Raw genomic sequence first — 24,518 nt, forward strand, 5'->3', positions numbered from 1 at the left:
CCCAGTGCCTTACATGTGTGAGGCAAGCACTCTGCCACTGAGCCACATCACCAGCCCATTGTTGTATATTTTTGCTGGGTGCAGTGGCCCATGCGTGTATCCCAGCAGCTTGGGAAGCTGAGGCAGGAGGGTTACAATTTGGGGGTCAGGCTCAGCAGCTTAGCAAGACCCTGTCTCTAAATGAAAAAAAGGGCTGGGGATGTGGCTCAGTGATTAAGTGCCCTGAGGTCCAATCCCTGGTACAAAAACAAAATTTGTATATTTTTACCTAATATCATTTTATTAACAAATTGTTATACCATTGTTATACCAGATAAGTTATTAAATAACTGAGTTTAGATTTTTTTTTTAATGTGGTGCTGAGGATAGAACCCAGTGCCTCATGCATGCTAGGTAAGTGGTCTCCCACCGAACCACAACCCCAGCCCTGAATTTAGAATTTCTATCTGTTCCCATGCTTATTTGTCACTATGCTCACAGCTTCCTATATGTTAACAATTGTTTCTTTAGTGCTTTGTAAAATCAAGGACTTGAGAATTAATAAATATGATTCCATGAACTAATAAGTATTAATAAATATTACTGTGTTTTTCCAAGTCTGAAGTTAGAATCCCATGACCAATTGTGAAGCCAAGAGGGAAATAGGAGGAAGAATATTTCTGATTAAGAAAATTTAGATCCCTTCATAGTTATTTTTTCCTTTATGGACCTTTTTCTCCTTTTTAGATTTTGCAGAGGCTGTAAAATTGATTGTGGGGAAGATAGAGCTTCCATTGGAAATGCGTATATTGCTGTGGATTGGGATCCCACAGCCCTTCATCTCCGCTATCAAACATCACAGGAAAGAGTAAGTATGCAGGGATGCCATAAGATGTGATTTTTATTTAGGAAATTATTTTTCAGCTTAACTATCATGACAATTTGAAACAACCAGAAAAAGTAATTGGCATTCAACCAGTTGGCACGTCAACATAATTGCTTACGCTTTTTGTTTTTCAGCTTCTGATACCATTGGTATTGGGGTGTTAGATTTCAGAAGTATTAATAACAAGTAAATCCTGGAACAAAACTCAGTGTATTTAAGAAGCTATATTCTCTAGCCCTGACATACCAACAAACATCTCTTTGCCCATTTGTTAAATATCCCTAAAGCTGTAGTATTTGATAAGCAAAATAACTTAGCTCATATGTATTCTTAGATTATAGGTGCTATCTTTATATATATATATATATATATATATATATATATATATATATATATATATATATATATATACACATACTTTTTGGTTGTAGATGGATATAGTGCTTTTATTTTATTTATTTATTGTTATGTGGTACTGAGGATTGAACCCAATGCCTCACACATGCTATGCAAGCACTCTACCACTGAGCCACAACCCCAATAGGTGCTATCTTTAATGGGCATAGTAATCAAAAAAATTTTAAAAAGGATTGAAATGTTTCAAGACTGGATACATGAGAGTACATATTAGTGACTGTTCATCACACTTTACATTTCTCTACCACTGTTAGGTCAGTGATAGAGTGCTTGCTTAGGATGCACGAGTCCCAGGGTTCAATCCCAGCATGACAAAAATAAAGTACTCCAGGCACTTTTTAATAAACCAAATATTGTTTGAAGGATAGAGATATTAAAACCCATTAAGTCCCAAGTTTTCAGTTCTGGGACTTTTTCAATAAAATTGACAAAGATATATTCAAATAAGTTGGAAATCATAATCTAGAGCTTATGTATTGTTAATGTGATAGTATAATTTAACTTTTAAAAATTTTTTTAGTTGTTGATGAACCTTTATTTCATTAATTTATATGTAGTGCTGAGAATCAAACTCAGTGCCTCACACATGCTAGGCAAATGCTTTACCACTGAGTCACAACCCCATCCCTATTCATTTATTTATATGTGGTGCTGAGAATCGAACCCAGTGTACCACATATGTAAGACAAGCACTCTACCACTGAGCTACAACCCCAGCCCCAGATAATTAAATATTTATATTATAGTATATAATTATATATCAAATGCTATATAAGTGTTTATAGAGTTCCACATCAGGGACATTGGTACAAAATGGGTTAAAAATCTGATGGAGAAGTAAAAGTAGCAAAATCAAAGGAGTTTCTTTTTTTAGTTGTAGTTGGACACAATACCTTTATTGTATTTATTTATTTCTATGTAGTGATGAGGATCCAACCCAGGGCTTCGCACGTGCTAGGCACGTGCTCTACTGTTGAACCACAATCCCAGCCCTCAAAGGACTTTCTAGTCATGAGGAATTGTAGTGCGTTTTACATTTATAAGAAATTGAATGTTGGAAATTTATTTCTAAAAGCGTTCCTTTTAGTTAATATATCTTTTTATGCTTTTGAGGATTGGGGAAATTGTAAGTATAGTTCCCTAAATATGTCCCCACACACTATGAGGTTCCTGGGAGCTCTTTCTTGACAAATGAAAGATCAGTGGGCTAAAAGCTAAAGAAAAACTGAAGAGATATTGGTGTTCAGACCATACTCATTGTAGCAGTGTAATTCAGAACCTTCAGCCATGCTTCCTTTGAAGAGGGAAAGATTCCTAAATCTTTGTCAATACAAAATCTGACAAGACATTCTGACAAAACATTTCTATCAAAGATTAAAAAGAATTATTTGGTCTGTAAATCTCTTTCTCTTTTTAATAATCCCATTGAGAAATCTAAAAAGCTCTGGAGGACATCCTACTTCTAGGAAGAAGGGCCTACATGACTTATTTAATCTCACCCCACTTTCATTTTCAGTGATACACTGGGGATACCACGGAAACAGAACTGTTGAGATACCGTGAATTACTGGGGAGTTAGGGACATGTGACTAATCTGGACTTTCCTTACATGTGGTTTCTGTATGTGCTTTAGAGAGTCAGGAAGACACAGGAAATACTGTGGTTCAAAATTGAGTTTATTGCATATATGCTTTATATACTTTCCTTTTTTAATTTTTTAAAATTTGTTCTAGTTAGTGACAGTAGAATACATTTTGACACATTGTACACAAATGGAGCACAACTTCTCATTCCTTGGGCTGTACATGGTGTAGAGTCACTACAGAAGTGTGATCATACATGTATACAGGGCAGTAATGTCTGTCTCTTCCTCCCATCCTTCCCACCCCACTGTCTCGCCCCTCCTCTCACTCCCCTCTGCACCATCCAAAATTCCTTCATTCTTTCATACCCCCACCTCCACTATATTTCTTATTCTGAGTATTTGTAGAATAACTATAAATAGTTATTCTATTTATCAGAGGGAAATAGAATACTCTGTCCAACATAACATTTTTCAAAATACCAAAAAATTAGAAACAATTTTATGTTTGTCCCACATTTGAGGAAAGGTTAAATAGAGCATGGTAGACTCAAGTATAAAAAAATTGCATACACTGGAAAAAAAATTCCTTCAATTATCAAAAAAAAAAAAGAAAAAAATACTGTTTGGAAAAAAAGAATAAAATCTGCTAACATGTTGACAGTGGCTCCCTTTGCAAAACAAGGGTGTTGTGTCCAACTACAACTAAAAAGTAAATATCTTTAAAAAAAAAAAAAGAATATAAAAGCTGGGGCTGGGGCTGGGACTGGGACTGGAACTGGGCCTCATCGGCAGAGTGCTTGCCTGGCATGTGTGAGGCACTGTGTTAAATTCTCAGCACTGCATATAAATAAAATAAAGGTCTGTCAACGACTAAAAAAAAAAATTTTTTTTTAAAGAATATAATGGATTTCCTACCTTTTTACATTTTGAAAAGGATGTCTATAAGTAATTTAAATTATTTGAACTAGTACAGTATCTCAGCATAGAGAAGTACAGGGAATCTTTAAGGAAAACTTATTGATAAATATATATTGTCAATTCACAAATGTTTTTAATTAGCCTTTTATCCTCCCAGTCCCCACCTAGCTCTATATCCTTGTGTTCCACAGAAAATATAGTCAATAAAAATAAGCATTCTTCACTTGCATACTGTAATTTGTGGTTGGCCATAAAGCATCTCTGGTAGAGAGATTTGAGATAATATTTAACTGGCTATGAGAAGAGGCACTACTATATTTGATATACCTCTTTTTCTGCTTCTGCCAACAATCATGATACAGCATGTTTCCTTTGAAGCATGTCTGTTTTTCCCTTAAATGACCAACTCAAAAGACACTGAGAAGTACAGTCTTATTACTACAGAATTTGTGCTCAGAAAAGAAGTCAGTGACCTAAGGTCAAGCCCAATTTCCTTTTAAAAACAGAATTTTCCTCCAAGTTCCTCTTTTTAAGTGAGTTCTATAGCCCAGATGGTGATGCAATGTTAAAACCATAATTGCATGATCAACTCCAACCTTCATAGTTTATTGGGGCATTTGACAGTCTCATGACTCCCATCCTCTCCAAAGAGAAAAGGTCTCACCTGAAAATTGTTCTAAACAGAATGGCCTAACCTGTGCCAGTTTGTAATCCAAGCAGCCCAGTGTTCCTATCATGAGGTTCAATAATGGAAACTTGTGAGAAATTGCCTTAGGTAAAGATTACCAGTTCACCTGTGGGAGGAAGGGGCAGCAAATGAAATGATGTGTGACCTTTACCAGAAACAGAAGCAGTCTTTGTTGGACTTGTAGTCCAGTCTCTGCCTTTAGAGAAAAATACCCATGTGTGAAGTCTCATGCAGCCTTCATAGTCCTGATGCGTGCCTCTCCCACCTTCTCATACATAACAGATAAAGAGAAGAGTCTCAGCTCCCTGGTTCTGGAATCACTTGTCAAGTAGTAGTCAGGAGTGGAGGAAGGAAAAAATCTTTTACTGTTGGGTTCTAAGTTCTTCTTTCTCTCCCACCTCCCTATCCCACGCACCCTCACATACTTACCCTTTTTACTCTCTCCTTTATTAGCTCCCTCTTGCTCCAAAGCCTAGCATACAAACTGATTAACAGAACCCCAAAGTTTTGGGCAGGTATTAAGAACCTTACTAATAAGAGCAGCATGAATTTTTTTTTCTTTCTTTCTTTCTTTTTTTTTTTAAGCTATCTCCTTCCCCCCCCCCCCCTTTTCTTTTTCTTTTTTTCTGTGGTACTAGGGATTAAACCCAGAGACACTTTACCACTGAACTACATCCCCAGCCCATGTTATTTGTTAATTTGAGACTGGGTTTTGCTAAGTCACTTAGGGCCTCATTAAATTCCTGATTCTGTCCTGTGATCCTCCTGCCTCAGTCTATCACTGGAACTACAGGCATGTGCCACCATGTCAAGCTTACTGTATCTTTTGTTGCTGCTATCTCAAATAAAAAGGCACACAGGGTTAGGGGTACAGCCCAATAGTAGGATGCCTGCCTAGTGTGTATGAGACCTGGGTTCAATCCCCAGTACCCCAAAGAAGAAAGAGAGAAAATGATAAATGTGGTATTCCTTTTTTTGTTTTATTTTGTTTTAATATTTTTTAGATGTTGATGGACCTTTATTTTATTTATTTGTATATGGTGCTGAGAATTGAACCCAGTGCCTCTCACATGCTAGGCAAGTGCTCTACCACTAAGCAAGTGCTCTACCACCCCAGCCTAATATATGTGGTATTCTGATAAATCAATGTTACATGGTGTATTCTCTGGGGCTATATCTGGTGTACTGCCTTCTCACAGTGAGCTTTTCTGTAGTCTTTCCACTTCATCCAGATCTAGCATCTGTGTTTCAGTGATATAATTTCTCCTAACCTCTATACTAGCATACTAATGATGTTGTCTTCCTGATTAAAATATAAATGGCTTACTAAACAGAGCAGATTGGAGATCATAATTCACATGTAAACTATTTCAGTATTCTAAAATTGAAGAAAAATAAGTAGGTAATTCCTTATTTGTTTTTGTCAATTTGAAACATTCAAAAATTGTTCCCAAATGGTCTTATAAATAGAAATTTTATCCAGGATATTATTGTTGTAATATTCTTAAGTAAATTCATGTCTGTATTTACTCAGACTCTCAGACTCTATTTTGGATTGTGTGTGTATGTGTGTGTGTGTATATATATATATTTTTTTTTTTTTTCCTCCTCATCTAGTGTAAGAAAGGGGTGGTAAGTGACAGAAAGAGCAATGTATTTATGTATATCTTTGTGACTTTTTTTTTTTTTTCCCAGTACTGGAGATTTAACCCAGGGATGCTCTACCTTTGAGTCCTTATTATTTTTATTTCGAGACAGGGGTCTTGTTAAGTCACCCAGGCTGGCCTTGAACTTGAGATTCTCCTGCCTCAACCTCCTGATTTGTGGGGATTGCTAGTGTGTACCACCACACCTGGATGGATGATCATTTCAAATACCCTCACCACAACCCCTATTCATCCTAATCCCTCTCCCTGCAGGTTGTAGATGAGCACGAAAGTGTGGAGCAGAGTCGGCGAGCACAAGCTGAACCCATCAACCTGGACAGTTGTCTCCGTGCTTTCACCAGTGAGGAGGAACTAGGGGAAAATGAGATGTACTACTGTTCCAAGTGTAAGACCCACTGTTTGGCAACCAAAAAGCTGGATCTCTGGAGGCTTCCCCCTATCTTGGTATGTTACAGTCCTATCCTTGAGTGAACAGAGGTCTAATATAAAGGGGGAAAAATCCATTAACGTGAATTTTTGTTATTTTTTAGAATAAGACTTCTCCTACAGCACTGTTTAAAATATTTACTGTGCAAGTTCTTTATGTTGAGTACAGAGGTGAATTGTTCTAAAAATATTTAATAGTTTCTATTCCTGAAAGGCTTACAGCCTAGGAGAGAGAAGTCATATAGGCCAGTAACTGCAGTTCAGCACAGTATGAGGAGTGCCACAAGTGGTATAATCTAATGAGTTAAAACTTTGGAAGAGGTTAAAGACACTTCCAGGTCTCTGGAGAGGAGGGGGGGGTGCTTTAGGCTAGCCCTTAGTTGGACTATCGGAGAGTAAACCAACTGGGAGTTTCCATTGCCCACTGAGTTTGGTCATGTGGCTATGGCACACTGCTGAGTTAAATGTGTGTGCACAAGCACGGGAGCTTATGTGTTCTTTTCTTTTCTTTATATATCCTAGTTGTAGATGGACACAATCCATCCATTTATTTATTTATTTATTTATTTTTATGTGGTGCTGAGAATCGAACCCAGTGCCTCACACATGCTGGGCAAGTGCTCTAACACTGAGCCACAACCCCAGCCCCAACTTATGTGTTCTTTTAGATTTGATTTACTTCTTCTCTCTTCTTTCATATATTAGATTTTCCTTTGGTCCATCAGAAGAGTTTGAAGTAACAGATTCATTTAAGAAAGCATTTTCCTGCCAGATGTGGTAACACACACCTATAATGCCAGCTACTCAGGAGGCTGAGGCAGGAGAATCTCAAGTTTTAGGCCAGCCTGGGCAACCTTAGGGAAACGTAATCCCAAGAAAAAAGAAAAAAAGTCTGGAGCTGCAGCTCAGTGGTGGAATGCCCTGGGTTTAATCCTCAGTACTGCTTAAAAAAAAAAAAAAAGAAAAGAAAACATGTTTTTCTTATAGGTGGAAGTTGCATCAAATATAACTGTAAAGCCAGGCAAGATGGCACACATTTGTAATCCCAGCAACTTGATATGCAAAACAGGAGGATAGCAAGTCCAAGAGACCAGCCTCAGCAACTTAGCAAGATCCTATCTTGAAATAAAAAAATAAAAAGGGCTGGGGATGTAACTTACTGGTAAAACACCTCTGGGTTCAATCCCCATTACCAAAAAATAAAAAATAATATATATAAGGTACTAAGGTGTTTTTTTGTTTGCTTTTTGAGGTAATGGGGATTGAACCTACAGCCTCATGAATGCTAGGCAAGCACTCTACCATTGAGCTAACCCCTAATAATACTAGTATATTTTAACCAGACATTACATATATTTTCTTACTCATGTCTTCATCCTACTATTCTGTGAAATGAATATAAGTTTTTCTTTCCTTAGACCAGAATAGCTTCCCAGGGAAGGATGCACAAGAAATTGATAGCACTGATTTAGCTAGTTCCAGGAGTGGAAATGAGGGGAAAGGAAGACAAGAGCAGGGAGGGGAAGGCTTGGAAACAAGGTTGGTGGGAAACTGGGAGAATTTTTTTAAATTAAGGTATATTTTGATAAAGTATATCATGGAGTAAAGACACTTATAAAAAATATTTTCAAGGAACTGGGGTTGTGGCTCAGTGGTAGAACACTCACCTAGACCGTGTGAGGTGCTGGGTTCGATCCTCAGCACAGCATAAAAATAAATAAATAAAGGTATTGTGTCTAACTACAACTAAAAAATACATATATCAAAAAATATTTTTGAGGTCTTTAAAAAATAATGTTGTTATGTTTATATATTGTTTTCTATCTTTTCATCTCCAGATTATTCACCTTAAACGATTTCAGTTTGTAAACGGTCGATGGATAAAATCACAAAAAATTGTTAAATTTCCTCGTGAAAATTTTGACCCTAGTGCTTTTTTGGTACCAAGAGACCCAGCTTTCTGCCATCGTAAACTACTCACACCCCTGGGGGATGACATCTCTGAACCAAGGGTTCCAGCAGGAGAGGTGAAGAAAGTAGATGCCCAGAGCTCTGCTGGGGAAGAAGATGTGCTCCTGAGCAAGAGCCCATCCTCATTCAGTGCAAACCTTACAGGGAGCCCAAAAGGTGAGGAGGCCTGGGGTGACCTGACAGAGGGACTTTCTTGGGCCCCATGTACGTTGCATATTTCCCTCTGTCTTCTACTCTGGAGGAGCTACTTGGTAGGGTGAGAAGAACCTAAAAAACCTATCTAAAATGAGACTTATCTGTATTTGAACTGTGTGACTTTTTTTTTTTAAGATGAATTTAATTTGTTTACTTTTTAAAAAATTTATTTATTTATATTTTATGTGGTGCTGAGGATTGAACCCAGTGCCTTACATGTGCCAGGCAAGCATTCTACCACTGAACCACAACCCCAGCCCCTGAACTGTGTGACTTTTAGCAAAAGATGCATCCTCCCTAAATCTAGTTTCTTAATTGTATAATGGAGCTAATACCAAGTTCACAGTGTAAGGATTTGAAATACCAACAGTGATGTACTTTATATAATGCTTAATATGTGATAACATGAATGGTAATTTTCATCCTTGTTCCCTACAAGTAGAAGCTCTCCAAGCATAGTCTGGGAAACCCACAGGGGTCCCTAAGACCCTTTCAAGAGGTCTCAAGGGTCAAAACTATTTTTATAAAAATAATACTAAGACAATCTCTGGGTATCTGGATTATCTTTTAAAAATCAACATCTGTACAGATTCCAGGCCAGTCTCAACAACTTAAAAAGGATTAGGGATATAATTCAGTGGTAAAGTGCCCCTGAGTTTAATTAATTCCCAGTACCAAAAAATTTTTTGTTAAATATTTATTTTATAGTTTTCAGTGGACACAATTTTTTTATTTTATTTTTATGTGGTGCTGAGGATCGAACCCAGGGCCCCGCACATGCCAGCCAAGCGCCCTACTGCTTGAGCCACATCCCCAGCCCCCAAAAATTAAAAAAAAAATAAAAATTTAAGGGCTGGGGATGTGGCTCAGTGGTTAAGCACCCCTGGTTTCAATCACCGTACATTAAAAAAAAAAAATCAAGATCTGCGACAAATATGACACAATGGTAAAAAAATAATAAAACTTGAGTATAAGCACACACTATAGGTCTTAACTGAAATATTGTTGTTAGATGTTAAACTATATCCTCCAAAAAGATACGTTGAAGTCTTAACTATCATACACAGTCATCCCTTGGTGTCCCTGTGAGTTTGGCTGTAGGACCTCACGTGGATACCAAAATCTAGATTCTTCAAGTTCCTTACATAAAATGATGTAGTACTTGCATATATTTCCATATAGTCTGTACATAACCTCCCAGTGTGCTTTATTTTTTATTTTTATTTTTATTTATTTATTTATTTATTTTTAGAGAGAGAAAGAATTTTAATATTTATTCTTTAGTTTTCGGCAGACACAACATCTTTGTTTGTATGTGGTGCTGAGGATCGAACCTGGGCCACACGCATGCCAGGCAAGCGTGCCACCGCTTGAGCCACATCTCCAGCCCCTCCCGGTGTACTTTAAATAATCTCCAGGTTACTTGTAATACCAACACAATGTAAATGCTATGTAAATAGTTGTCATGCTGCATTGTTTTTTGATCTGCAGTAGTTTTAATCTGTGATGTTGATCCTTCAGTTAAGAAAGGCCAAGTGTACATGACTTTATGCTTTCATTCATTCACAAATGTACAGTGGAGTCAGAGACAGTATATCATGTGAATATATTGTCACTTTGACAGTGAATGTGCTTGTGTATTATGTTTTAAAATTCCTTAGTTTTACTTTCTAATATAGGAAATACTAAAAGATAAAATACAAACAAAAAAAAAAAGTGGGTGGGGATGGAAATTGTGACCATGAAGGTTAAGTCCCACTGCTATACAGGATTTTTATGTGAAGTAGAGAGTTTATTCCTAGTACTGTGCTTAGTAATAGTAAGTACTTAATTAATTAATAGTAAGTACTTAATTAATAGTTATATTTTTTTGTCTAATTTTACAAAGGAGAGGAAAATGTGTTTATAAAGCTCCTTAGTCTAGTAATTACATTGTTTTGAACCGAGTGTGACATAAATTACCTTTCATGTATTAAACGTTTTCAGGAGGGGCTGGGGATGTGGCTCAAGCGGTAGCACGCTCGCATGGCATGCATGCGGCCCGGGTACAATCCTCAGCACCACATACAAACAAAGATGTTGTGTCCGCCAAAAACTGAAAAATAAATAAATATTGAAATTCTCTCTCTCTCTCTCTTAAAAAAAATAAAAAATAAACATTTTCAGGATATTGCTGACTAATGTATTGGCTGTATAATAAGAACTAAAGAGTAACCAGTCAGCAGTGGCCAGTCAGGACTCCTCTCCTTTTTTGTATACATTTGGGATGCTGGCTTCAAAGTTAGCATGTGGTATCTGTCTTACCTTGTGGTATTTGGATTTATGAATCTTTCTTTTATCCCTTTCACAGGTTCACCTTCTTCATCAAGGAAAAGTGGAACCAGCTGTCCCTCCAGCAAAAATAGCAGCCCTAACAGCAGCCCACGGACTTTGGGAAGGAGCAAAGGGAGGCTCCGCCTGCCTCAGATTGGCAGCAAAAATAAATTGTCGAGTAGTAAGGAAAACTTGGATGCCAGCAAAGAGAATGGGGCTGGGCAGATCTGTGAGCTGGCTGATATCTTGAGCAGAGGGCACATACTAGGAGGTAGCCAACCTGAACTGGTCACCCCCCAGGACCACGATGTCACTTTGGCCAATGGATTCCTTTATGAGCATGAGACATGTGGCAATGGCTACAGCAATGGTCAACTTGGAAACCACAGTGAAGAAGACAGCACTGATGACCAAAGAGAAGATACTCATATTAAACCTATTTATAATCTGTATGCAATTTCGGTAAGTAATTTGTTGTGTGGTTTTCAGAAAATAGTCTACGCTTTTCAATGGTTTGTTCAAATTATTCATTATCGTGTGTTTCTAAGGAGTTTTGCTTTCTAAAAAAAAATAATTATAAAATAGTTGTTTATCCACACAAAGTTGAGACTTATGACATTTGTTTTCTGCTTTTTGTTTATTTTGTTTTTAGGAAAAAATTAAAAGGTTCCAAAACATTTCCTCTTACCCATCTAATGTTCAATTTTCTTTTGCTCAGATCCTAGTGCTTTGCCCTGGCTATAGTACTGGTAACTACTGACATATCCCAACTCTCTTCTCTTCTTTAGTGCCATTCAGGAATTCTGGGTGGGGGCCATTACGTCACTTATGCCAAAAACCCAAACTGCAAGTGGTACTGTTACAATGACAGCAGCTGTAAGGTAAATATTCTCAATCTGAATGAAAGTTGGAAACAGAATGTAGTAAATCTGGGGAATATTTGTTGAAAGAATAGACTTTTTCCTCAATAGGAAATAGATATTTCTGTTAGGATCAGTTTATAAATGTTGTCAGTATTAAGGGACCAAAGGGAATATGCAGAGTGGAGAATGAAAATGTGAATAGTGAGGGAAAAGGAAGTATTATTAGTTAATGAGAAAAAATTCCAATCTTTGAAGGATGGAAGGGTTGTTTTATTTTCATTTTCTTTTGTTTTGTTTTTACAATGTTGGGAATTAAACCTACCTAGGGCTTTGCACATGCTAGGCAAGCACTCTACCACTGAGCTACATTCCCCAGCTCCAATATTTTGAACTATTAAAATTTGAAGGCATTTTAGGTCATTCCTTTGACCTGTCTTTGGTTATAATATTTTCCCAAAACAAAAATTGAAGATAATGGTACTCATTTTCAGTGCAGATAAGAGATAGTTGACATATTAAATTAATTGGAATCGATCAGGTTAAGTAATTAAAGAGGGTTATTCATCTTTTCCCTGACAAGGATTAAGACGCAGGATAGTGATGGCTTTTTTTAATTAAAGGCTTTTCTTACCCCTTCAGGAACTTCACCCTGATGAAATTGACACCGACTCTGCCTACATTCTTTTCTATGAGCAGCAGGGGATAGACTATGCACAATTTCTGCCAAAGATTGATGGTAAAAAGATGGCAGACACAAGCAGCATGGATGAAGACTTTGAGTCCGATTACAAAAAGTACTGTGTGTTACAGTAAAGCTACCACTCTGGCTGCTAGACAGGCTGGTGGTGAGGGAGATGACTCCTTGTAGCTGACATTTGGCAAAAGCATCGCTGAAAGGCAAGCTAAATGTAGTTATTTTATCCTGTGACCCTGAAGCACAAAATAAAAATCCTAATTAAAATAGCAGTTAACTTTAAGAGTAGTAATAATTTTGTTTTGAAGTCTCTCACAAGCTCTTCAAGAACTTTCAGGCAGATCCCACCATTAGCCTGTAAACAAAAGGGTTTGGCACCAACTACCTGGGACCAAATAAGAATTCAATTGTGCTTGTCCAGATATGAACAAACTTGTAGTGAGTATAGAGTTTACCAATAGTCATAATAATATACTAAGGATTTCCTTGGAGTCAAAGTAAAAAAAAAAATATATAGTGTTGTCTAGGGACGACATGATATGCTACCTCCTTTTTCCTGAAGTTTTACTCTATTATATTGACAAAATGGAGAAAGCAAGATCCTATAGGTGTGCAAGTGATTCTTACAGCAAAGATGCAGATTTTTCAATTTATTTTTTAAACCATTTCCCTACTCTTCCCTTTCTTTTTGTTTTTGTTGTTGTGTTTGTGTTTGAGACACAACCAGTCACTGTTGGCAGAGGCATATAGTGGTCAGGCTTAGAGGGAGAATCCCTTAAAACTACGTGCCTTCTACCCAGGGTCTTTGTTGGGAGACCCAGTAGAAAGAAAAAGCATCCTGGGAAATCCATCTAAAGTGGCCCTCCCGATAGAGGCACCTTACTTTTAGGATACTTGAAGTGTCCTCAAAAATGTGTATCTGCTGAGTGTAGCAGAGTAGTTGCCAGTAATTGCACCATCAAACCATGCATGTGTTGCACAGAGAGCTTCTAGGAAGGTAAGTGGCATCAGAGCTAGATGGTGTTTCACATTAGTGCTTGTTTTGTTCTTTGTTTCTTTGTTTTGCACTTTAAAAAAAAAAGAAAAGAAAATACATGCAAACAAACATACTTGTATTTTGATGGCTCTAAGGGCTATAAATTAACTTGACTGGGGTATTTCCCCCCCATCATATTGTATTTAAAAACAAAACACATAATACATCCCAAATATTGATAGTTCATAAGTATTTTTTATGAAATTGGTGAGTTTAGGAAGTAAACTTCTGTTTTATTTGCATGTCCATTTTATTTTGTTTTTGAGTATTTGTCCCCCCCTCCTTTTTTTTTTTTTTTTTGCACTAGTCATCAAAAGTCATTTATTTACTGACTTCATTTTTTCCTCTGATTACTCAAGACTGGAACAAAGTATACATGTTATTTATTTCTGGAAGCATTTTTTTAACTCTTTTTTTTTAATATATATTCAAAGGAAATGCAACTGCTTATTTTTGATCTTTTTAAAAATTTATTAAGACCCTAAACCTTGATTCTCATTTACTGTCAAATTTTATTACCCTTCCTTGTTTACACACAGTAAATACCAATGTATTTAAGCATTTGTGTTCTGATATCTGAGGCCAGTAACTACCTAGTTCTTCTCAGAGCATTTGGAAAAGTTGTCTTAAATGAATAAAAATAAGTCTATAATTGCAAATAGGAAGGAATGACCTAAATGATACAATAAAGTCAGATAAAATGCATACTTTATAGTTTCAAGATTTTCCATTCCTACCTGGACAAGCCCCATGAAAAAAAGTAGAAGTTTTAAATAATTTCTTTACTGGTGTTTTATTTAAGCAGGTAGCACAATCTACTAATGTTTGATCTGTGTTTGTTATATTGGTTGTAATTAATTTTTTTTAATTCAAGAACTAGCAGAAAATTTATTAAATTAACTATTAACTACATTCACCTTGTAAATTTCTGTATAAAACTTGTTGACAATGCACTGACTTTAGAAACATGTACATAAATAGAGTGTAAATAAAATAGTGTTGATGTACTGAAATATGAACTGTATAAAAAAGTATTGGTAATTGTATATGGAGTGTACCTGTTTCTCTGTAACTATTATCCAAACAAATTAAAACCGTGGATGCCCATGTGCTGTTTTTCCTCATACAAGTAAACACAAAAAGTCAACTTCTTTAGCCTTTTTCTCTGTGATCCTGTTTTAAGTCCCTTATTTGAATACCTTTCTGACTTACAGAGTGGATGCTCCACCTCTGAGAGCAATAATAGGCTGAATTTGATTTAAACATGGCTCACATCCCTTTTAGAAACTTATTCAGAAGACATTGAAGGGAGAAGGGGGTAGAAAGCTGGTTGTGGGGGAGTTCCCACAATAGTTTTCATGCTCATTAGGAGATGAGGTGAAGAAGAAATTGTTTGTATCATACCGTGAAATACCCCTAGTTCCTAGAGGGCACTGAGAAACAAGGGATGTGCTTGGTTACCTGGGAGGTATCCAAGGAGGCAGTTGGCAAGAGTTCATAACAAATGAAGATTTAGAGCTTCAAGTCCTTCACCCTCTAGTAATTTTATTTACCTGTAAAATCAGATTACTCAGGCTTCTAAGAAGTAAGTGAAGTATATAAATGTCTGGCACAGTGGTTTGTGGGTTTTTTGTTTGTTTGGGGGGAGGAGGGATTGAACCCAGGGCCTTTTGCATGTGATGCAAGCACTCTACCAACTGAGTTATATCCCCAGCCCTGGCACAGTTTCTTGGGGTGCTTAGAGAATGGAAATTCCTACTCCCATGCATGAGATTCAGTCTTGTTTTTACAAAGAATTTAAAAACTCCCCTTGCTCTGCTAAAACCAAAACATTTTAATAGCTCTCTTCTCACATTCTTAAAAAATGGGAATACACATTAAAAATATATAAAATGAAAAGCTGAATCGGCAGCAATGGCAGCTTGTTCAAGGAAAGAAACAAGTAGAAAATGGGTATCCAAAGAGCCCATAAAAATCAAGCAGAGCTCTGAAAGTACTGGTTTGTCTTCCTCTCTTTTCAAATTACAGCCTTGGAAGGAAGGACCAGCTTATGGAGATGAACAAGCATTTTGTTTCTAGTTTCTGAATAGTCTTATAAGCTGAGAATGGTCTTCAGCCTTCCTGCCTCTGGCTGAGTGGTGATTCTGTGTTGAGTCTTTTCACCACTTGGTGGCAATACTTGCTGAGACTACTTTCTTAGAAATACCATTGAATTGGAGCAAGTACACAATTTGCCATATTTTTCCTGTGTATTTTAATGTTCGAATGTATAACTTGAAGAGTCAGGGATCCCAGTTTTCCTTGTGATATAAAAATAGTTTCCTTAGTATTGAAATCATAATGTCAGAAATAAAAACACACTTTTATGATCAGAGACTATACAGAATGAGGAAAAAGAGGCCATCTTTGGGTTTGCCACACTTCTGACCAGTGGGAGGCAAGATAGCAGATAAGAGTGCAGGAGAGACTAACCCAGGCCTAAAGGGACTACTTGAGGAATAAAGTTTAAGACCATGGATGAGAGTAGGGAGTGGTGGGGATTACTTTAGTTCTGGGCACATACCCATTTAAAGCTCCATCTGATTGTTGCCATGGGCCATGGAAGAATGTGAGCACCAATGTTAATCAGATCTCCCTCCACCAAAGAGCAGTCAGAAATTCAGATACTAATTAAAGTTTCCAATTTAGAAATGTTCATAGTTAATTTGGAACGTAGGTACTTGAAATTGAACCCCCAGTCTTGCATATTCACACTATGATTTGAGATTTCATTTTTAAAAATTTTAAACATTGTACTGTTGAAATAAAAAATGTATTTGCGGGCTGGGGATGTGGCTCATGCGGTAGCGCACTCGCCTGGCATGCGTGCGGCCCGGGTTCAATCCTCAGCACCACATACAAACAAAGATGTTGTGTCCGCTGAAAACTAAAAAATAAAATATTTTTAAAAAAAAAATGTATTTGCAAGCAGAAAATGGTGGCACAGGCCTATAGTCCCAGCATGTGAGGCTGAGATGGGAGAGCTGCTTGACCAGCCTAGGCAACATAGACCCCCCATCTCAAAGAAAAGAAAAAGAGAAACTTATTTGCAAGCCAGGTACAAGCCCTCTAGTGAGTAGAAAGATCATGGACTTTGAGCCTTTTAAATAAGAAGTCAGATTTCCAGCTCTGCTATTAAAACAGCTGTGAATTTTTAAAACAAATTCCTCAGACCCTCAAATGTCTTGTACCCACCAAGGATACCACTTTATTTCCAAAAGTTAATAAAAGGAGTAGATCTTGTATATGAATAAGCACAGCTTGGCAACTCTTCATTAGTGAAATAAATACTCTTCCCCTGCTTAAGCAGTACATAAATATAATGTAGTAATAATGTTTTTTGTTTGTTTGTTTTTATGGTGTTGGGGATTGAACCCAGGGCCTTGTGAATGCCAGGAAGGCACTCTGCCAACTGAGCTGTATCTCTAGCCCAGTAATGATGTTTTGATCATACTCTTTACCTGTCCAGAGATGTAAGCTAAACAATATGTGAATACCTACCATGTACAGTGCCATGTGCTAAGGTTCTCTGGGGTGCAGCCATTCCCAGCTCCTCAGAAGAGATTCTTTTGCAGCCTTTTTGCAGCAGTCATTTATGGGAACCTCTGCTCCAGGGAATGAATCACTGTTTCCAGTCTAATTAGGGAAAGATGAATTCAAGTACGTACGTATGTAAGGAGGAGTGATAGTAATAACCAAAAGCTCCCTAGGCATAATTGTCTCTGATGAAGCACTTATTGAAGACATCAGATAGATAGTAGGATGTTGACAAAGTACCTAGGGTTATATAACTAAGTGGAAAAAGGAAGTGAGCTGTTCCATGAAAGCAAGATCAGAATTATATTGTCAGAAGCTTGGAGAGTGGCGGGCTGGGGATATAGCTGAGTTGGTAGAGTGCTTGCCTCACATGCACAAGGCCCCTGGGTTCAATCCCCAGCACACCACACACACACACACACACACACACACACACAAGCATGGAGAACAGTATAGACGGAGAAAAGAGCAGGGACAAGATCCAGGTGGTGCATTCCAGAGGCAACATAGACCTATTTTTCTCCCCCTCTCTGCACCAGAGATCAAACCCAGGGGTGTTCTACTACTGACCTACACCCCAACCTAGCTAAAGTTGCCCAGACTAGCCTTAGCATCCCAAGTAGCTGAGATTACAGGTAGGTTACAGGTGTGCCACTACACCTAGCTGAAATTTCTCATTTTTATACAATCCACTTGTGCTGCAATTTTTCTTGATAATGAACTTTTTTGACATTGACACAAACCCAAGAGAAACTCATCAATGGGCACTAGATTTAAAATGCTCCAAGATCAAGGTAGAGGCAAAAGAAAAATATGGTCAGGTAGGAGGGGAAGAAAAACTGGAAGAGGTCTGAAAAGGAAGAAGGTGTGTGAGGAAGAGTAGTGCAATCACAGCAGAGTGTGGCCCAGGAAGAAGATCCTGGTTGGCTGAGGTATCTGAGGTCCATGGGGGTAGAAGTCAGGGCTCCTCTGCTACTAGGAGAGGAGCTCTCCATTCCCATCCACTGAAATTACCAATTGAGCAGAAAGAAAGGGACTTGCATACTGGGGGTGAACAGGGAGCCTAGTGGAATGGAGTAGGAGATGCCCGTGGTCATCATCAGAGGCTATAGAAGTATCAAGTTCAGAGCAGGCATTTTAGCTGGATGGAAAGCAGTGGTCTAGAAGTCAATCCACAGTTTTTGCTCCATGCCTTACAGAATTGTGACTGACAAGCCACTTGCGTCCTCTTCACCTCAGTTCCTCTTCTGAATTGTGGTGGAGTTGCATTAGGTCAGTGGTCTTCCGTTATTTTGAACCAACATTGGAACCAGGCCCTTTCTTCCAATCATATCTTCTAGAGCAGATGAAGTTGGAATTGCCCAGGTTGAAGTGAAGGTGGGGAATGCAGTGCTGTCTTTGCAATCTCCATAGTTAAGCATTCAGAAAGTCAGTCATACAGTGCTCCAGCAGTGCCTGATGAGCCCTTGGAGAATGGTCCCTAGCAAGAGGGCTTGGTAGCTCTCCCAGAAGAGATGGAAATCATGGTAGCCACAGGGTGGACCTTTCCAAAGGCCTTTTGCTTCTCTCCATATTTCTGGGTAAGAGGAGGAAGCCATCTAACTAGGGTGAAGGCCAGTCAATCTCCCTCCCTGTAGAGACCACAGATAATACCTGGAGCAGCCAGCCTACTGCCTGGCAGCTGTCCTAGAGACTGGGCATCTGTAGGGAGCCAGCCCCAGGGCCTGTGACCTTTAATTATTGTGCCAGCAGGAGAAAGTTTCTGCTACCACTCCTTGTTTGCAGAGCTCCCTGTGGCTTGGAGCTGCAAATAAACATCCTGTCACTTGCCGAGAGAGGGGGAAAGGGAGAGGCCTGAGTTTATTGCTCATTCATCAAATGTTTATTATGGAGTATCTATTATGTGGCTTTAAAGATAATCCTGATATTGGAAGTGGAAGAAAAGGAGGACACTTATACACTTAATGAACTTCCATTTGCCAGACCCCATAGCACTTTGAGGGATGCATTATCATCCCTTTTTATGGATAATGAATATGAAACTTAATGACATCAAGTCATTTGCCCAAGGTATCACTCAAAAGGAATGTTTCAGAGCTGGAAATCTAACCTAGGTTAGATTCAAACCCAGCTGCTGCTTTACTACCCTGACTCCCCTTGAACTGAAGTCTGTTCTACCACTCCGCAACTCCTGGCAAGATAGTCACCCTGAGCCTCAGAGGCCTCATCTTTGACAAGATATGAGAGTCACCATGACCCTGACCAACTCACAATGTTGCAATAAGCACTAAGAAAAAATGAATGTGAAACCTTACAATCAATAGCACTTGTGCCACCGCTCAGTATGTTTATGTAAGGAGAGAAAGCAGCTCCTTCTGTTTCAGGAACGTGAACTCTAAATCACAGAGAGCCATACAGAGACTGACATCCTACATTTATTCTCTCTGCCTCGGATGGCCCAAAGATCTTAGTTGAAAAGAAGGAGGAAGGGGAGAGAATAGGTAGGGAATTCAGGTGAGGGAAAGAGAAAGGATTCTGGGTTGGATAAAGTTCCCTACCTCCTCACTGGACTCTGGAGTGTCTGGTAGCATCTTATCAGAGATCTCCAGGGGTGTGATCTATTCAGAGGCAGCATGGGAAAGAAGGTTTGAATGTGCTCTTCTGGGGAAGGCAGCACCCCTCTGGCTCCCTGCCAGAGCAGGCTACCTGGTAATGCTTAACCCACTGAAGACAATGCCTTCTTCAACTAGAGCCCTTTCCTTCCTGGCCTTTCCTGAGAAGGGAGAGAACAATTGAGCCTGACTATTAATTCAGGTGTTTGTATTCCTTGCAGCCTGGGCTCTGAACCAAATACCACATGTCCATCCGGCCATCATGGCAGGTCCATCGCACAGCAGGCCAATTTCCCAGCTGTCTGCACCCATTCAATCCTGAGTCTGCTCAGTCCCAAATAAGACCCATTGTCATTTCTCCTGGATTTAAAGCCCAACTTTGTTTTTCTGATCCTTTCCCCTGATGGTAAGGGAAACATTAGACCTATCAATCCAAAATTCTGATATATATGAAAAAAGAAGAAAAAGGGGAAACCAATCATGCCTAATGAGAACTCTGGGGAAATAGCCAGGGTAAATTTGGAGAAAAATCCAAACTCCATAATTAACATGAAAATAGACTTTGTGGCCTCGAACCTGCCACACAGCCCTGTAATCCCCCTCCAGAAGTGGCAACATGGGCACCTTGCCTGCAAAGGCTTGGATGAGACATTCCATCTGTAATAGTATTTGCATTGGTCATTTGTGCTCCACTAGAACTCAGGCCAGATTCAGCCCCATTCCCTAAATCATCACCAAATTCCAAGCAATACCACCTCCATAAATCGGCTTCTATGCTGTGTCATGCCAGCCACAATGAAAGGCCATGGAACCAGCCACTTACTGTAATATTGTAACGACTCAGATTCCATTGAAACCTACCCTAATCCCCTGCAAAGTCCTACTCTCCTTCTAAATATTGATGGCAGCCTCCAGAAGGTATCTCAAATGTGCTCCTAAATGGATTCTTTTAGCTGCCATGTGGTATGTCAGCTGGGAAGGACCACTTGATCTTCTGGGTACCCTCACCCAACACCACCATCACTGCCTCCTCTAGATATCACCTCACAGACTGAGTGCCTCATACTCTACTACAGTGTATCCAAAGCAGGGATGCTTGTCTCCTGTTTGTTTTAGTGAAATCACTCTTTCCATTTTCATGTGTATTAGCCTGTTTTTTGTTACTATAATGAAAAACCTGAGGCAGGCTACTTTATAAAGAAGATATTTATTTTGGTTCATAGTTCTTGAAGTGCAAGGTTGAGGCACATCTGGTGATGGCTTTGTCTTTTCTTTCTTTCTTTTTCTTTTTTTTCTTTTTTTTTAAATTTCCAGTGCTGGGATCTAACCCAAGTCCTTGAGCATGCTAACCAAGTGGTGAGGGTTTTCCTCCTGATAAATTCCTTAGGTAGTATAGAGACAGATCCATGTATGTGTGGATGTGTGTGTGTGTGTGTGTGTGTGTGTGTGTGTGTGTGACTGTGTGTGCATGTGCTGTTCTCTCCCTCATCTTAAAAATCCACCAGTATTCAATCACAAGATTTCTCCCTAATGAACTTATCTAATCCTAATTATCTTTCAAAAGCCCATTTCTAAATAGCCAGGTTAAATTTGTAGGCTCTTTTTTTCCCCCCTTTTGGTTACTGGGGATTGAACCCAGGGATGTTCTATCAATGAGCTACAACCCAGCCCTTTTTTTATTTTGAGAATGGGTCACACCAAATTGCTCAGGTTGGGCTTAATAAACTTGTGATCCTCCTGCCTCAGCCTTCTAGGTTCCTGGGTCTGCAGGCATGGACAACACATCCTCTTACTACCTCACAATTGAGATTAAATTTCAACACAAGAACTCTTATGGAACACACTCAGACCATACCCAAACTGTAGCACTACAGTACGACTTCCATTCTTCTGAAAATCCCAGCATGACCCCCAAGGACTGCTTGATAAGTGCCACACAAACCCCAAATGTCTCTTCCCACACAACTCTGAAGATTGATTTGGACCCAGAAAATAGACCCAGGCGAGTTTGCCCAGCGGCACTCCAAGCAGCTTTTGAAGTGGCTATGGCTCACATGGCCCCTCAGCTTACGCTGAGCAAAACCCCAGTTTGAAGCAGATTCCCTGAGGAAGACACATTGAGGTGGGGGACCGTAGAAGCCAAGAATTAAGCACCTCACATACCCAAGCCCCCCATGTGGATTGAGCTGTTCAAATTCTAACAAAACCGGGTCTATTGTGTCAGCCACTGGAGGAAAGTTGGCAAAAATAGAGCTAAGAAAACCAGGTTTATCTCTCAGGATTGCCCAATGGGCAAGGTAAATATTTAGCCCCAGCCCTGGAAAGATGCCTAGTAGTTCCATTCTTTCATTTTTTTCTTTTACTCATTCATCCTACAAGTATTTGCTGCCTGCCCCACACTGTGTGGCCAAGGTTGACCTAGGCACTTTGGTACTCTGATGGCTCAGGGTAGTCTTTCCTCAGGGAGTCCTGGTGGGGGAGAGGAGGAGAAGCAGAGGCCAGGGAGGGCATCACAAGGGAGGCAACTTTTTTGTTTTTATTTTTGCTACTAGGGATTGAAGCCAGGGGTACTTAACCACTGAGCCACATCCCCCACCTTTTTTTGTATTCTATTTAGAGACAGGGTCTCACTGAGTTGCTTAGGGCTTCACTAAGTTACTGAGGCTGGCTTTGAACACGTGATCCTCCTGCCTCAGCCTCCCAAATTGCTGGGATTACAGGTGTGCACCACCATGCCCGGCTGGGAGGCAACTTTTAAACTGGGTCTTGGTGGATATGTAACCATCACCTTCACTGTTGAAACCAAGACAGGCATGGGGGGAGGGGAGGAGAGCATATAGGACCGGGGAACCTCTGACTGGCCTACATACCAGCTTCCCTGTGAGTAGGGACTCCTAAGAAGAACTTTCAGGCCAGACGCAGTTGAAGGGAAACAGAAAGGGTATGCAGATCTGGATGAAATTCCCCTTTGGCTACTCCTTGGTCTGCAAGGGGTACGTTCCTTTACCCCCCTGAGTCTCAGGTCCCTCAGAAAAATGGCCGAGTCTGGTGATTCTAAGTGAGTGGGCTAGAGCTTCAAAATATCCAAGTTCAAATCTTGGTTCTATGTCAGTTGTGAGTCCTGTGCATTTCTTTTCCCTCAACAGAAAATGGGAAAAATAGAGATATTCATCTCAGAACATTATTGTATAGATATAGTATACTCATTGTATAGATCTAAAGCATTTTGATTAACTTTACCTGCATAAATATTAGCCATTATTGTTGTACTGTTGTTCTTTGTGTAGCAGAGGGAATGGAACAGTCTACCTGGTTTCCTTCCAAGCCCACAGTATTGCTGGTGAGCCTGCTGTGTTCTGTGTCATGCTGGGACACTGATGGCCCACCAGGTTCCCCAGGAAACTAATGGAGTTTAATATGCAGTTTGTTTGTTTTGTTTTTAATATTTTTAATTGTTGATGGACATAATACCTTTATTTTTATTTATTTATCTTTATGTGGTGCTGAGGATTGAACACAGTACCTCACATATGCCAGGCAAGTTCTCTACCACTGAGCTACAACGCCAGCCCTTGTTTTGTTTTTGTTACCGGGAATTGAACTCAGAGGCACTCGACCACTGAGCCACATCCCCAGCTCTCTTTTTGTATTTTATTTAGAGACAGGGTCTCACTGAGTTACTTAGGGTCTTGCTAAGTTGCTGAGGCTGGCTTTGAACTCATGATCCTCCTGCCTCAGCTGCCAGAGCCCCTGGGATTATGGGCATGCCCCACTGTGCCCAGCTAATGTGCAGTTTCGTAAGGAGTGCCTACCTACTAGGGTCTACCCTGTGGAAGGGAGGAAGAGGAAGCAGCCATGAGAGAGGGAGAAGTCCAACTGCCAAGGTTATCCAGATGATAACCTGATTGGCCCCACAGGAATCACAGAGGTTGTAATGGGCCTTTGTCATCCTGAGTTGGGCCAGCCCTTTACATCCCCACTTCCATAGACACTAGCCACCCCCACCCGAGAGGGGAGTGTGACCTTGAGCATGGAGGCTGAGAGCTTCCACGCACAGCAGCTGGAACAAGCCTTCCGTGGAGGAGGCTCTGGGCTGCACATCACAATGCCCACCTTAGCGACAATCCCTGCTGTCCCCAAGAGGCCGTTTCACTGGAAGTTTGTGTTCTAAAGGTTGCTGTCAGGATTAGTGAGATAACAAGTCTAAAGTATCTGCAGAGGGCCTGGGATAAGATAGTAAGTTGCAAGTAGCTAATGGTAGTGACATAGATCAAGATTATAAGATGAAAAGAACTGGAAATTTAAAAAGCTTCAGATTTGGACAGAGGTGCTCAGCCCCTCTGGGATCTGGATCCCACCCTTCCTGACTTGATAGAAAACTCTGGAGAAAGGCAGACACATAGACCGTTCTAGTTGGCAGCCCTCCCCAGGGGAGCCAATGCCAGGGTCACTGAGGAGGGGAAACCCCTCGACCAGAAGGTTATCAGTCAGTCCCTGGAGGGCCTGGCCAGCTGAGGAGAGGAAGGAAGAAGAGGAGGAAGAAATGGTGGTGCAGTCCCAGTCCACCAGTCCCCGTCGCGTGTCTACCCTTCTCTCTTGGCCTCAGTTACCCTGAGATAGGTGGGACAGGGATAGGATTACCAGACCCAGTAAATAAAAACTACCAAGACAACCAATTAAGCTTAAATTTTG

At 39.7% G+C, this 24,518-nt stretch overlaps 1 protein-coding gene across 3 annotated transcripts in view; it reads left to right on the forward strand.

Moving 5' to 3' along the window:
- Window positions 1-14,745, forward strand: part of Usp32 (ubiquitin specific peptidase 32) — a 173,567-nt gene extending 158,822 nt beyond the window's left edge. For all 3 annotated transcript variants that reach the window (XM_076870083.1, XM_076870086.1, XM_076870084.1), the window contains exons 29-34: window positions 727-847; window positions 6,393-6,584; window positions 8,405-8,693; window positions 11,083-11,507; window positions 11,834-11,926; window positions 12,548-14,745. In XM_076870083.1, coding sequence (XP_076726198.1) covers window positions 727-847; window positions 6,393-6,584; window positions 8,405-8,693; window positions 11,083-11,507; window positions 11,834-11,926; window positions 12,548-12,721 — 1,294 coding nt within the window. In that variant the 3' untranslated portion in view covers window positions 12,722-14,745. The remainder of the gene's footprint in view (window positions 1-726; window positions 848-6,392; window positions 6,585-8,404; window positions 8,694-11,082; window positions 11,508-11,833; window positions 11,927-12,547) is intronic.
- Window positions 14,746-24,518: the final 9,773 nt, after the last annotated feature.

The sequence above is a fragment of the Callospermophilus lateralis genome, chromosome 11 (genome assembly GCF_048772815.1).
Source record: "Callospermophilus lateralis isolate mCalLat2 chromosome 11, mCalLat2.hap1, whole genome shotgun sequence".
Lineage (NCBI taxonomy): Eukaryota > Metazoa > Chordata > Mammalia > Rodentia > Sciuridae > Callospermophilus > Callospermophilus lateralis.